Source organism: Bubalus bubalis, chromosome 11, assembly GCF_019923935.1.
Source record: "Bubalus bubalis isolate 160015118507 breed Murrah chromosome 11, NDDB_SH_1, whole genome shotgun sequence".
NCBI classification, from domain to species: Eukaryota; Metazoa; Chordata; class Mammalia; order Artiodactyla; family Bovidae; genus Bubalus; species Bubalus bubalis.
This window is the reverse complement of record NC_059167.1, coordinates 80421864-80437518: the sequence shown is the minus strand read 5'-3', so window position 1 is coordinate 80437518 and position 15655 is coordinate 80421864. Positions and strand designations below refer to the sequence as shown.

At 42.0% G+C, this 15655-nt stretch overlaps 2 gene segments (V, D, J or C); both read right to left on the bottom strand.

The window, feature by feature from the left end:
* Positions 1-15655, bottom strand: part of LOC102415345 — a gene marked incomplete in the record, with an annotated part of 786957 nt that overhangs the window by 251981 nt on the left and 519321 nt on the right.
* Positions 2518-3292, bottom strand: LOC112577678. The segment is given in 2 exon segments: positions 2518-2969; positions 3201-3292. Coding segments are annotated over 2 exon segments (357 nt in total).

Sequence of the window (15655 nt, the reverse complement as noted above, 5' to 3'; positions counted from 1 at the left end):
ATCAAATTGCCAACATCTGCTGGATCATGGAAAAAGCAAAAGAGTTCCAGAAAAACATCTATTTCTGCTTTATTGACTATGCCAAAGCCTTTGACTGTGTGGATCACAATAAACTGTGGAAAATTCTGAAAGAGATGGGAATACCAGACCACCTGATCTGCCTCTTGAGAAATCTGTATGCATGTCAGGAAGCAACAGTTAGAACTGGACATGGAACAACAGACTGGTTCCAAATAGGAAAAGGAGTACGTCAAGGCTGTATATTGTCACCCTGTTTATTTAACTTATATTCAGAGATGAGAAACGCTGGACTGGAAGAAACACAAGCTGGAATCAAGATTGCTGGGGGAAATATCAATAACCTCAGATATGCAGATGACACCACCCTTATGGCAGAAAGTGAAGAGGAACTCAAAAGCCTCTTGATGAAGGTGAAAGTGGAGAGTGAAAAAGTGGGCTTAAAGCTCAACATTCAGAAAACGAAGATCATGGCATCCGGTCCCATCACTTCATGGGAAATAGTTGGGGAAACAGTGGAAACAGAGTCAGACTTTATTTTTCTGAGCTCCAAAATCACTGCAGATGGTGACTGCAGCCATGAAATTAAAAGACGCTTACTCCTTGGAAGGAAAGTTATGACCAACCTAGATAGCATATTGAAAAGCAGAGACATTACTTTTCCAAGAAAGGTTCGTCTAGTCAAGGCTATGGTTTTTCCTGTGGTCATGTATGGATGTGAGAGTTGGACTGTGCAGAAGGCTGAGCGCCGAAGAATTGGTGCTTTTGAACTGTGGTGTTGGAGAAGACTCTTGAGAGTCCCTTGGACTGCAAGGAGATCCAACCAGTCCATTCTGAAGGAGATCAGCCCTGGGATTTCTTTGGAAGGAATGATGTGAAAGCTGAAACTCCAGTACTTTGGCCACCTCATGCGAAGAGTTGACTCATTGGAAAAGACTCTGATGCTGGGAGGGATTGGGGGCAGGAGGAGAAGGGGACGACAGAGGATGAGATGGCTGGATGGCATTACTGACTCGATGGACGAGAGTCTGAGTGAACTCCGGGGGGGGTGATGGACAGGGAGGCCTGGAGTGCTGCGATTCATGGGGTCACAAAGAGTCGGACATGACTGAGTGACAATCTGATCTGATGTGATCTGTGGTCCCTGTGTGATTAGATTGACTAGTTTTCTGTGATTATGGTTTCAGTGTGTCTGCCCTCTGATGCCCTCTTGCAACACCTACCATCTTACTTGGGTTTTTCTTACCGTGGGCGTGACGTATCTCTTCACGGCTGCTCCAGCAAAGTGAAGCCAATGCTCCTTACCTTGGACTGGGGTAATCTCCTCACCACCGCCCTTCCTGACCTTCAACGTGGGATAGCTCCTCTAGGCCCTCCTGTGCCCGCGCAGACATGGTTGGGTTCAGTCCTCCCGGCCACCGCCCCTGGCCTCGGGGCTTAAGGGCGTGGGGTAGCTCCTCCCGGCAGCTGAGGCGCCCCAAAGCGCAGGCGGCTGCGACGGGCATGCCAACGCCCAGGCGAGAGGAGCTACCCCATGTCCGAGGTCAGGGGCAGAAGCCGGGAGGACCCCATGCCGAAGGGCAGCGGCCGAGAGGAGTTACCCCACGTCTGAGGTCAGGGGCAGCGGCCGAGAGTGCCAGATTGCGAAGGCGCAGGATTGGCAGAGAGGAGCTACCCCACGTCGGAGGTCAGGGGGAGCGGCCAAGAGGAGATACCCAGCGTCCGAGGTCAGGGGCAGTGACGAGAGGAGTTACCCCGCGTCCGAGGTTAGGGGCGGCCGCTGGGACAGAACTTTAGCAAACTCAAATTCTTACCAGGTGTGGTGGCTCAGACCCTCGCTGCTGAGAGGCCTCTGTTCTTAGTTTGTTCTTTTTAGACCTTCTTGCCACAGTGACCATTTGCTGTTTTTACTGGGCCTGGAAATACCCCATGTGAAACACTTGCTTTCTAGACATATTCATTTTTGTTTTCATTGTGCTGCAACAACCTGGTACTCCATGATAATCAGGGTCAAAAACCCCTCCACCTAGTAATTCCTGTCTTTGCCTGCTGGACCATCAGCTCAAGGAGTTCAAAGTGACCTAGGTGACAGTCAGAGCTGCAGGTTCAGTGAAATCAACCTAGGTTATCTGTTAAGTCTGTGGTGAGACCAGTGGGGTCCGTCCCTGGTTATGTCCACACTGTCACAACTCTTGTATACTAAAATAGGTATCTTTTTCTGAGGAGTTTCAGTTTTGGTCAAGGAGGACAGTTAAAAGACAAACACCTATGAACAACTTGGAAAAGATTAAGATTCCTGGAGGTAAGAGTTCCCAGGAAAATTATAAAGATTTGCTAGACAGAAGAAATGCTTCAGAAATCGAACTGATCACATATACCATATGAAGCTATGAGGGTTACAGATGATATCACGAATGAAGACATCTTGTAAAACAGGAAAGTACTATACATGTTATTATATTTACTTAAGGACTACAAGTCACATTCATTCATCTCTCTGTGTTTCTTATATTTAGATAGGAACAACTATTATTTCAAGGAGAAGTCAATGATTTTCTGTTCCTCTTACCCCAGCTACTTCCCCCGACCTCTGCACAGATGCTGAGGTCTGAGGTTTCTGTAGGCCTCTCTCCGTTGCTCATCTCACCGTGCACCACTGTAAGCACAGAAATACATTGCAGCATCCTCCAGCTGGGAGTCTGAGATGCTGAGACTGAAGGCTTTGGCTTCTTTCTGGAAGTTCACAGAGTAGCGATCGTTGGTTGCATTCTGTTGTTCATAAGCATTTTGGCGAATAATGAAAACCATCTCCCCTCTGGGAGGCTGTTTGTACCAGAACAAATAATAATCACTCTCACTGGTGCTATATGTACAGTCCAGGGTCACTGTGCCTGTCTCCTGTACAGACTTTTCTGGTTGAGGCTGAGTGACCGTCTGGGCCACACTGGGTCCTGTGGGAAGGAGAGAAAGGTCTGCACTGGGTATCATAGGAGCGAGAAAGCAGGCAGATACCCAAGCTGGTTTCCATCCCCACCCACTTTTCTTCTTGATCCAAACCTCAGCAGAACATATCAGGTTTCAACTGGGCTCTGTGAGGCAATGCAGTTCTGGTGCTATTAATCTTCTCCTGTTTCCCAGCCCCATTAGATAACATTATAAATAAAGACCTAAGCCTTCCTTACCCAGACACATGGAGACCAGTACTGTCCACAGCAAGCTAACAAGTGTCATGCTCACAGCTCTACCCTGAAGGCTGAGAAGCCTCTTGCTCTGATCTGGGTTCCTCCCTGCACTCAGTGATACGTGAGCTTCAGAGCAGGAAATAGTATGACAGCTGACAGGTGACCACGCCTCACTGATGAAAGTTTTCCCAATACTTTTTGGTCGCCCTTCAGGAACTAGGCTATAGGTTATAATTTCAAATGAAAGCAAAAACTGTTTTCTGAGTTTTTAAAAATTCTACGATGAAAATTAAGAGAAGGGAGAGCTGGCAAATGTGTTTTTCCAAGTCCTAATCCTAGGGAGAAGAATGGGGCCCTGGAATGGTAGGTAGAGGTGGCAGGGTTTTATATGCAACAATGACAAACTCTGTAATTTTTCTTTATGTTAAGAAAAATGACAGGCCAAGTATGATAACTATAAACAATTAATTATGGATGATAAGAATACACCTGTTATATTAATGTATTCATTTTTTTTATAGTTTTAGAGCTGCTCAAAATAATGAAAACAAAGATATATGTGACTGAAAAAAGCACAGACTAAACTCAGAGTAAATGGAAGCAGAATGTGTATTGTCTAATTGTGCTTGTATTTTCCATGGACACTTAAAAAATAAGACCTCATTTGTGCTATATTTAGAAGTTCTGAAATAACTATTGCAGGAATTCTCATCAGCACCGAATTGCCTCAAAAGACTCATATTAATATGTATCATTTTATATAAGTTATACTGTTAAATCATGTGTACTTGTAATATCAAACCTTGCATTCAATAGATACATACAGGTTTGTATTTTTCAGTGAAAGATTAAAAAGATTGTTTGTCATTAAAAAAAAATTGCTCCCATCACTATCATTCCATTTTGAAAAAAATACTGGAACAAGGGAAAAAAACACACCGTGAGTCTCTAGAAGTTTCTGTTTCCAGAGGGAGTGACAGGGATATTCATGTAATTCTAGAGTTGGAGTCCTCAAGCCAAGAGAAAGAATGGGGTTCTGCTATATACTGGGTTCTGTCTGTGAGCATGGGTTCTCTTGTAACAGAAGTGGGTGGCTAAGTCTTCTCACTGAGAGAGATGAACTGGAAATTGTAAGAGTTGGGACCAGCTCTGAATGAGGCTGCTAAAATCTCCTGTGCCCCTAAAGCCAGTTTGATAGCAATGGAAGAAAGGACAACCAGAATTTCCTCTAAATCATTGCTGTCCTTGCCCCATGATTTGAATTCCTGTATCTTAGTTTTGTGTTCTCCAAAAGTCAGGTCTAATACATGGATTTGTGAGTAAGTAGTTTATTTGCAGGTGATTCTAGGAAACATTGAGGAAGTGAATAGGGGAAGGGAAGGAGGCCAGTACAGAGGGTTGTCATCGAGTCAGTTACTACTCTGGGCAATTGGAGCTTAATCCAGCTGGGTAACTCTGGGAGATGGTATAGCATTTCCCTTTGGAGTTACCCCAAATGAAGCATAGAGGAGCTGGAGTAGTTCATAAACTCATTATCCATTGCAGATTGAGGGCTGCTTTGGGGACATGAATTCTCTGGCATATCTGATTGGTCCTGTGCACTGGCCATATGTGTTCACATGGTCAGAAAATAGTCCTCAGAGTTGCTGGGGTTTTCAGTGTGCTGAGGTGACTGCCAAGGGATGTGAGTGGAGCATCAAGAGCACTGTGCAGCCCATCCTTACACTGCTGAGATCCTCTTATGCTCTATGTTTAATCCACTCAGAACACTAGTTCTTTTACAAAACTCAACAGGAATATTAGTGGGATAAATTGCAATTGCTATAGATGCTGAAAAGTGAAAGTGAAAGTGAAGTCACTCAGTCGTGTCCGACTCTTTGTGACCCATGGACTGTGGTCAGCCAGGCTCCTCCATCCATGGGATTTTCCAGGCAAGAATACTGGAGTGGGTTGCCACTTCTCCAGGGGATCTTCCTGATCCAGGGATCGAACCTGGGTCTCCCACATTACAGGCAGACTCTTTACCATCTGAGCCACCAGGGAATCCTGCTATAGATGATACCACAACCATAATTCATATATATTATCTTCCATCTCCCTCCTATACCACTCATTTTTGATTCTCCCCACCTTTGACTAATACTTCTGTATCTAGATTTCTGTCCCAAGGAGGAGGTAATCTAGACCTTCATCCCTGAGGGGACTGAACCCCTGGTTATTCTCCCTTTATCAGGCCATAGTTGATAAAGTTGCCTGTTTACAGTAATTATGGTCATGAAAATGCTAAAAGTCATCTTGGTGAATCCCCTGAGTTTTCATCCTAGTAGGTAACCACAGCCCTAAATCCTCATGATAATCAAGATTGATTGCCCCTACCAGTGTAGTAACACCTTTCCTGTCCTTCTGGCCTTTGGATATGAATATCTTAGATGACCAGGTGGTATATGTAACACTGCTGCTATTGTTCAGTCACTAAGTTTTGTCCGACTCTTTGCGACCCCATGGACTGTAGCCCACCAGGCTCCTCTGTCTACTGGACTTCCCAGGCAAGAACACTGGAGCGGGTTGCCATTTCCTCCTCCAGGGGATCTTCCTGACCTAGGGATTGAACCTGCATCTCCTGCATTGGCAGGCGGGTTCTTTATCACTGAGCCACCAGGGAACCCATATGTAACATTAGGCTTGATGAAAGCCTCTCTGTTTCCTCCAAAAAAGTATCCTCTCCTTTCCATTCAAAGGGAAATAGGACCTCTAGTCCAGATAAAACTAGAGTTATGAGAACAGGAAACACACAATGAACAAGGGAGTTTTGGTATTTTCCCAATACCAGAATTGGGAGTTGATGGGGAGATAACCCAACTTTCACTTCTTGGTTCCCACGTCCATGTATTTTATCTAACAGGAACACAACACCATCTTGAAGAATAGTCCTCCAGCCTCTCAGAGCACTACCTCTAAGCTGGTGCTTTAGTAAAGTGGTCATTCCAATGTTCTGCGAGGCTAGTGGTTTGCAGATAATGCTATATGCAGTAAATCAGTATGTCCAGTGGTCACATGACCATTGCCCCAACTTTTTGCTGTAAATTGGGTCTGTTGATGCAAAGGGATGTGAAATCCCTTGATAATCATGATAACCTCTGAACACTTGGTTCATGCTTCTATGTGCAGCACTGTTGAAGGGAAGCCAAACTTATACCCAGAACATGTAGTTTTCCCAGTAGGAAAAGATTTCTGCCACCTCCAGGGTGGAAGTGGTTTCGTGTAATTAACTTGCCAACTAGAGGCTGGTTGGTCTTCTGGAGGGGTGATTCCACATTGAAGGCCCTTTGTTGTGTCTATGGCTGACAGGTTGAACATTTGGCAGAAGTAGTTAGGTCCGACTTGGTGAGAGAAAACTCTTGCTTCTGGGCTCATGCTGCTGTTTTTCAGTCACTATGTTGTGTCCGACTCTTTGCAACCCCTTGAACTGCAGCACGGCAGGCTTCCCTGTCCTTCATTATCTCCCGGAGTTTGCTCAAATTCATGACCACTGAGTCACGGATGCCATCCAACTATCTCATCCTCTGCCCCCATCTCATCCTTCTGGTCTCATGGAGGACGTCTATTTTGTCAGCTTGGCTCATCTGTCCACAGGTCTATTGTTCAAGCACTGAAGTACACAAGGATGAGGCTGGTGACATCCTTTGGTTGGACCATCTTGTCACATGGTTGCTCGGCGCTCCCTTGTGGTGGATGTTGTCTGGGGGGCATGAACGTGAGATACAGTGATCCCAACCCCGTGTGCCTACACTCACTGCTCCTTCAGCTCATGGTCTCCTTGAAATGTGACTCTTCCTCATCCACCTGACTCTAGAAAGGAATAAGAAACTAGGTGCTTTTAGGGGTCACCCCTAAAAATGTAGCCCCTTTGACTCTTCTCCAGTCAGCTGGTTGAAATTTTATCCTCTTTTAAGGAGGAACCATATTTGCTATCACACTGTGTTCTCCTCTCACTCTGCCCTTTAAAAACTTTAAGCCATTTCCCCTCAGGTTTTGGTACTCAATGTTCTTAGCCAGTCTTTTTGGAATGGCAGAGTATGTTTTCTTTCACTGTGGGATTTGATAGTCACTGCTTTCAAGATTTTGTATTCTTGATATATTTGTGAAAGTCTACAAAGGAGCTCAAAGTCAAGATGCTTTCTCTGTTTCCTCTATTCCCTCTGTTCTTTAGTGCTCTCTTCTTTCTGATGTTAAGCCTCCGGTTTTTGAACAGAGTAAGGACTTCACACAGAGAAACAAAAATATTAATAGATTAGATGGTGTTTGAAAACACTATCCCCTCTGCACATGGTCTTCAAATGAAATCTTTGACACTGTTATACAACGCTCTTCGTGTTTCACTTTGCTCAGAGCACAGAGCCAGTGCCTGGGAGCCCTTCAAGCAGGAGGTGCAGGCTTAGCAGGGTTTAGGTGCGGGGCGCAGGTGTCTGAGCTGCACTGTGTACCTGTTGCACACAAGAAGGTGGTTGCATCCTGGAGCTGGGAATCCTCCACATGCAGAGAAAATTGCTGGTCATTTTTGTTAAGCTGGACTGTGAATCTTCTCCTGATTTTCTCTTCCTCGTTTAAAAACTGCACCAGGAAGTGGATGCCTTCCCTGGAATCCTGCCTAAACCACTGGAAGAAATCATCAGCTCCGTCTTTGTAACTGCAGTTCAGTGTGAAGTTCTCACCTTCCTTGATTTTCTGTTCCATCAGTGGTTGTCCATTTGACCCTGTTCAGGAGGGGTGAGAAAACGTTCATACATAGAACACATTTTTTTGTAAATAACTTTCCTTATTTCTTTTGCATTTCTTAAAATAAACTCCATATTGTCCCTGGGATGCCCCTAGATTTCCTTACCAGAGTTGCCCATTTCCCTGGCTTGACCATTCCTCCCCTCCTCCCCACTCACAGGTTAGTTGTATGCACAGGATTATCAGGGAAGCTTGCAGGTGAGGCTGCATTCCTGCTTCTGCCTGGAGTCTCTCAGGATTCAGTTTGGAGGCATGAAATTGACCATGTTCAGTTATGCTTATTATCATTAGTCCATTATCCTAGATTCTTCTTCCTTTGCTTTGGAAGCCCCAGTGATCTTTATTCTGTTTTCACAACCAATCAAAATCTCACTTGTCACAAGTGCATCACTGAATTTACCTGCTCCTGCTTCTCCCATTCACATAATTCTAGTTTCCAGCCAGTTACATTTGTTAATGGTAGTACTGCCCTCATGAGGCGTCTGAAGTTTTAAATTAAATTTTGTTTTCATTACCCTTAATACAGAGCAATTCCTTAAGTTAAACTAAAGGATGATAGAACATGCAGTGAGGTGAAGCGTGAAGAAAAAAGAAAATAAAGCACTGTGTCAAAATGTTCTCTAGTGGTCTTCACGTCCTTACTACCTGGGACTCCCTTCTTCACTCTCCTCATTTGTAAGGGATCAAGGCATGTTCTTTGCCTATATGGCTATGTTCTGAGGGTCATAAATAAAACATTGAGAGAAGATCTGATTCTTTCCCTTAATTGGTTAGGGTCTCCTATGACTTTCTTACATTTCTCACTCTGAACAATTTAAAAATAGTTAAAAGAGTTAGGACTTCTCCAAGTTCTCTATAAAAGTATAAAGGAAAGAAATACAGTATCTTTCTTTTAATATATGCCCAGATGTGAAGAGCAACCTGGTATCTGGCTTGCTCTGAAAATGGTAGCACCTTTGCAAAAATGTGTTTCTTTTTTTAATTTAAATTTTTAATTTTCAATTGGAATATAATTGCTTTATGATATTTTGTTGGTTTCTGCCATATATCAGCATGAATCAATCATAGGTAAACATGGTTGCATACCTATTGTTGTATACCCAGGAGAGTCTACCCCTCCCTCTTGAGCCTTGCTCCACCTCCCACCCCATTCCACCCCTCTAGGTTGTATTTTGATCTGGGCATCTGTGTAATCTCTGGCAATTTCCTATATTTTACATATTCAGTATATGAAACCCTGTTTCATCATTTTTATATTACAGCAAGGGTTAGGATGTGACTAAAGAAGTGAATCAATTCTTCAGCACTTGAAGAATTGATGCTTTTGAACTGTGGTGTTGGAGAAGACCCTTGAGAGTCCCTTGGACTGCAAGGAGATCCAGCCAGTCCACCTAAAGGAGATCAGTCCTGGGTGTTCATTGGAAGGACTGATGTTGAAGGTGAAACTCTAATACTTTGGATGCCAAGAACTGGCTTTGATGATGTGAAGAAAAGACCCTGATGCTGGCAAAGATTGAGGGAGGGAGGAGAAGGGGACAATAGAGGATGAGATGGTTGGATGGCATCACTGACTTAATGGACATGAGTTTGAGTAAACTCTGGGAGTTGGTGATCGACTGGGAGGCCTGGTGTGCTGCAGTCCATGGGGTCGCAAAGAGTCAGACACGACTGAGCGAAGGAACTGAACTGAACTGAACTGAAAGAAGTGAAAGTGAAGTCGCTCAGTCGTGTCCAATTCTTTGCGACTCCATGGACTGTAGTCCACCAGGCTTCTCCATCCATGGGGTTTTCCAGGCCAAAATACTGGAGTGGGTTGCCCTTCTCCAGGGATCTTCCCCACCCACAGATCAAACCCAGGTCTCACACATTGTAGGCAGACGCTTTACCTTCTGAGCCACCAGGGAAGCCCTGGTGACTAAAGAAGAGGAGAAGTTAAAAAAGAAAGTTCTTTTCTAGTCTTTGCATTCAGTCCTTGCCCTGATGATTCTAGGTGCTACCACTTCACCACATTTTTTCAGCTGTGCTACCTGGGTAAAGTCCTGGTCCTGGCAGTCTAACCCCACCCTTCTTTTTCTTTGGTTCTTATTGTGGGCATGAGGTAAGTGGCTGAGAGTCTGCAATGAGTAAAGAGCTGTGATCTTCTTTGATGTTAATTGAGGATATTAGTCTTTCTCATGTATGAAGTTATGTAAAATAGACTGTTTTTTCTAGCGTTTTCCTGGAACAGTGTCATTGTGTCTCAGATTGGAGTTAACTCCCTATTAGAGATATAGGGTCTGAGGTGAACAGTGCTTTGTCTTCGCCAGCCCACTCATTTCTCCTTGAGAAAAAAACAGCAGACTTGGAGTGATCAATGGAGAGTCTGCCTGATTGTCAATTGATACACTTTCCCGGGAGCATGATTGCTCTTTTCCTGAATAGGAGCACTGCCAAATCATATTAAATCTGAAAGCAGAGAAATGTTAGCAAAATTTCAAGAAGGGAATTTTATTCTGGAAAAATAGGAGGTATTGTTACAGTTGTTTGGAAGAAGTAAAATCTACAAGAGAAGTTTACATTTGCATGGAGTTTTCTCTCTCCTGTCATCAGTTCAGTTCAGTCCAGTTGCCCAGTCATGTCCAACCCTTTGTGAATCCCATGGACTACAGCACGCCAGGCTTCCCTGTCCATCACCAACTCCTGGAGCTTACTCAAACTCATGTTGACTGAGTCAGTGATGCCATCCAACCAACTCATCCTCTGTCATCCCCTTCTTCTCCTGCCTTCAATCTTTCCCCAGTATCAGGGTCTTTCCAATGAGTTAGTTCTTCACATCAGGTGGCCAAAGTATTAGAGCTTCAGCTTCAGCATCAGTCCTTTCAATGAATATTCGGGACTGATTTCCTTTAGGAGTGACTTGTTAGATCTCCTTGCAGTCCAAAGGACTCTCAAGAGTCTTCTCCAACACCACAGTTTAAAAACATCAATTCTTTGGTGCTCAGCTTTCTTTACGGTCCAATTCTCTCGTCCATACATGAATATTGGAAAAACCATAGCCTTGACTAGATGGAAGTTTGTTGGCAATGTAATGTCTCTGCTTTTTAACATGTTGTCTAGGTTGGTCATAGCTTTCCTTCCAAGGAGCAAGCGTCTTTTAATTTCATGCTATGCTTAGTCTCTCAGTTGTGTCTGACTCTTAGTGACCCCATGGACTGCAACCCGCCCAGCTCCTCTGTCCATGGGGATTCTACAGGCAGGAATACTAGAGTGGGTTGCTATGTCCTTCTCCAGGGGATCTTCCCAACCGAGGGATCAAGTGGGTTTCCCACTCTGCAGGTGGATTCTTTACCGTCTGAGCCACCAGGGAAGCCCATGAATACTGGAATAGGTAGCCTATCCCTTCTTCAGGGGATCTTTCCAACCCAGGAATCAAACTGGCGTCTCCTGCATTGCAGGTAGATTCTTTACCAGCTGAGCTATCAGGGAAGCCCTTCTCTCCTGTCAGGATTGATGATTTCAACATTCCAGGTCAGAAGCAGCAGGTATGTACCTGGTTAAAGGTGATAGTGATTTTCTCAAGTAATGATAGACAGGGGTTGTGGCAGTCAATGAAGGCTGAGTGTCTGCTACTTCAAATTCATTCAAGTTAAACCTTTGGGGATGTTTAACAAAATGTACGAAATAGAATCTGCATGATACTGTTGAAGTCTTGAAAAACAGCCATAAAGTTAGCTACCTCTAGGGGGCAGTGCATAATAGGCATCAGCATTCTGCAATAGCTGCAAAGTACAGGAGCAAAAGTTTGCAACTAAGAGGAGCTTAATAACTGATTTGAGAGCTAAGAAGAAAAGTCATATCATTTCCATTGATGCAGAAAAAGCGTGTGACAAAATACAATACACATTTATGGTAAAAAAAAACACCTTAAAACCTTAACAGACAAAATTACATATGCCACAACCTCAAACTAGCACCTGCCTTTGGGGAAATACTAGAAGCTTTCTTTTTTTTTTTTCAACTTAATTAATTAATTTTTAACTGAAGGATAATTGCTTTACAGTATTGTGTTGGTTTCTACCAAACATCAACATGAATCAGCTATAGGTTTACCCATGACCCCTCCCAATTGAACATCCCTCTCACCTCCCTCCTCCTTCTACTCCTCTAGGTTGTTACTGAGCCCTGGTTTGAGTTCCCTGAGTCATACAGCAAATTCCTATTGGCTATCTATTTTACATATGGTAATGTATGTTTCCATGTTACTCTCTCCATACAAATCACCCTCTCCTTCCTCCCCCACCCCAGCTGTGTCCATACGTCTGTTCTCTATGTCTGTGTCTCCATTGCTGTTCAGCAAATAAGTTTATCAGTACCATCTTTCTAGATTCCATATATATGTGTTAATATACGATATTTGTTTTTCTCTTTCTGATTTACTTCACTTTGTATAATAGGTTCTAGGTTCATCCACCTCATTAGGACTGATTCAAATGCATTCCTTTTTATGGCTGAGAAATATTCCATTGTACATATGTATCACAGCTTCTTTACCCATTCATCTGTCGATGGACATCTAGGTTGTAGAAACTTTCTTATTAAAGTTAGGAGAAGGACAAAGATATCCACTACATTTACCACTATTAATCATTGTGTTGGAGCTACTAATTAATGCAGTTGCCCAAAAGAAAAAAAACAATTAGATGCATAATAATTGGGAAGAAACAGATAAAATATCACCTGCATCTCTGCAGATGAGATAATGATATATCAGCAAACCTGAAAGAGAAGAAAAGCCACTACCAAAAGACAGATAAACAACAATTAAAAAATAGCTTTTATAGCGTTCATGTGAAAAACAAAAAAACAGTTTAAAGAAATGTGGAAGGAAAGAGCACATTATCTTCTGTATGAAAGAAAAAAGTCTTGCATTCTCAAGTGCAAGACTAGGCAGAGAGGTCAATAAAACAGAACAGCAAATCAGTTGTTGTTTAGTCAATAAGTTGTGTCTGACTCTTTTGTGACCCCATGGATGGTAACCCACCTGGCTCCTCTATCCATGGAATTTCCCAGGCAAGAATACTGGAGTGGGTTGCCATTGCCTTCTCCAGAGGTAGAACCTGCATCTCCTACAGCTCCTGTACTGCAGGCGGGTTATTTCCGCTGAGCCACGGGGAAGTCCCTCTTCCACCATTCAGGATCCCAAATGAACATATAGCATTACCCAACATTCAGCACCAAGAAACTTTTTGCTTGAGAGAAAGAATTGTGAGTGGGATTATTATGAATCTATTGGTTACTTTCTGAGATGGATCATAGATATTTGATAAAAGTAAAAAGTATAAACTGACTGGAAGTTTCTACGTCTCTCACTTCATCCATCACTGTTACAGAAAGTCTTTTATTCAATAAAATAGATTTCTAGTCTTCACTCTTCTCAGTTTCTACATTTGAAGAAAACTTTTCTCTTTCTGAATCATGTGGATATAAACTAAATCACCAAATGGTGGAATAACCATTTTAGTTTTACTATAGTGTTGATGTCTATTTTTTATGTGCTTACTTGATTCTCAAACCTTGCACCATTTAGTAGAAAAATGGAGCTATAAGACTCCTTAAAAATTTAGTATATTGCTGTCTGAAGAAAAATCCTTTTTTAGGCACACCAAATTCTGCTTTTCTGAGAGTGAAATGTATTAGATGACAAACATGTTTGTGATGATAGAAGACACAGTGGGGGTAAATTAGAAATTAGCTCTAATGTCAAAGGATTATCTGCCTGGCTTATTCTTATGGCAACTCAGTACTCTAAAGAGCAGGGGTGGGGACATATCCAAACTACACCAGTATAAGTTCTGAGGAGGATAAAATCTCACATGAATTCAGGAGTTATTTTCAGTGAAAATCATTCAAGGGCTTTTGTACCCAGGGGAGGAAGATAACAAAGTACAAAGCAATACAGAATCTAGCTATGTTTTATTTGTTTGGTCTGTATTATTTGATTTAGAAGTTTGTCCTTTACTTGAGGTTAATGAAAGCAGAGAAGCTATTAGTCTCCCCCTACATCCAAACAAAACTCATGCTGAAAAGTGGTCATAAAACTGCTGCACATTGGGAAAGTGTAGAGATTTTTCCTTCCTGCAATATGGCTATTAGTTGGTGGTAGAATTGCTCAGGGAAAGGCAAATTTATTTGTTCCTTGAATCAATCACTATGGAAATCAAGTTTCTCTCTATATTTAGAAATGTGCTTGTAAAAGTAAATCTTTGACATTTTTTAAGTTTAAATTTAGATTAATAGTTCATTCTAAGAAACAATTTCAATATATTCCTTTATGTTACATCCCAGGTGGTGCTAGTGGTAAAGAATCCATTTGCGAATGCAGTAGACTTAAGAAATGCAGTGTTGATCCCTGGGTTGGGAAGATTCACTGGAGTAGGAAATGGCAACCCACTCTAGTATTCCTACCTGGAAAATTCCATGGACAGAGGACCCTGGTGGACTGTCCATGGGGTCAAGAAGAGTCAGACATGACTGAGCACACATACATACAGTGTTGCCTAGGCTAAAGAGGTAATCTCATGACATTTTAAAAATAGAGTGTTGTTTTTGTTTTATTTTATTCAGTTTTTGACCATGGCATGCAATATCCATGTAGGATCTTAGTTCCCTGACTAGGGATTGAACTTGCACCCCTTGAAGTGAGAGCATGGAGTCAACCACTGGACCACTAGGGAAGTCCCTCATGACCTGTTTAATCTTTTATCTGGAAAGAAATGCAGTTCTGGGCTGTTGCAATAGTTCTGGAACTATTGCCTCAAGCTAACATTTCATATTATCTCACAGTACTATCCAATAAAAATTGTCTTATTCAGTAATATTAAAAACTTTTATTTTCCTAAACTCTTTTTGCTTACTGTTTCTTAATCTTTGCCCTTAATAAGTTTACCCTGCCTGGAATGTGTTCTACCATTGACCTCACTTAAATTCCTACACATACATCAAGTCAAAATTCAGAATCCAATTTCCATGAATCTAGAAGTGATTTTTTAAAAAAAATCTGTGGTGCATTTTATAAACACTTTGATTATTCAGTTCTTTTATGGTATTTTCTTTCATTTAAATTTTAAAATTTTAAGTGTGGTACAAAATCATATCATTTTGTAATTGTTTCTATAAATCACTAGAAAGTAGACATTCTCCTTTTATTTGATGATTTATTCTTTTATTTGATGATTGTGCAATGAGGATTATTTTACACCTCAAAGCAGTCTGTTTTGTTTTGAAAAAACCTCTAATTGTTTATTTTTCCTTATAGTAAGCTGAAATTTATCTGCATATAAATTCTAACCATTGGCTATAAATTTGTCTTTATACCTGGGGTATAGTAAATACTACCAGTCATTCATTCATTCAGTCATCATTCAGTGAGTGCTTATTGGTAATAAAAAATTGATATCTTCACAAAGCTTAAATATAAAGAAAGATATTCCCATGACTGTTAGATAGAAACTCTTTGTGTATAAGCATCATGACTAAAATATTTTTATATTGCCTAACAAAGCATGTAGAAAGGAGGAGACTTGAAAAGCCTGAGATGTGAATTCTGAGAAATATCATTTTGTATGGAAGTGAGCACTCTCTCTAGTGGGATTGTGAATGGACTGAAGAGGGGAAGTGTGTGTGTGTGTGTGTGTGTATGT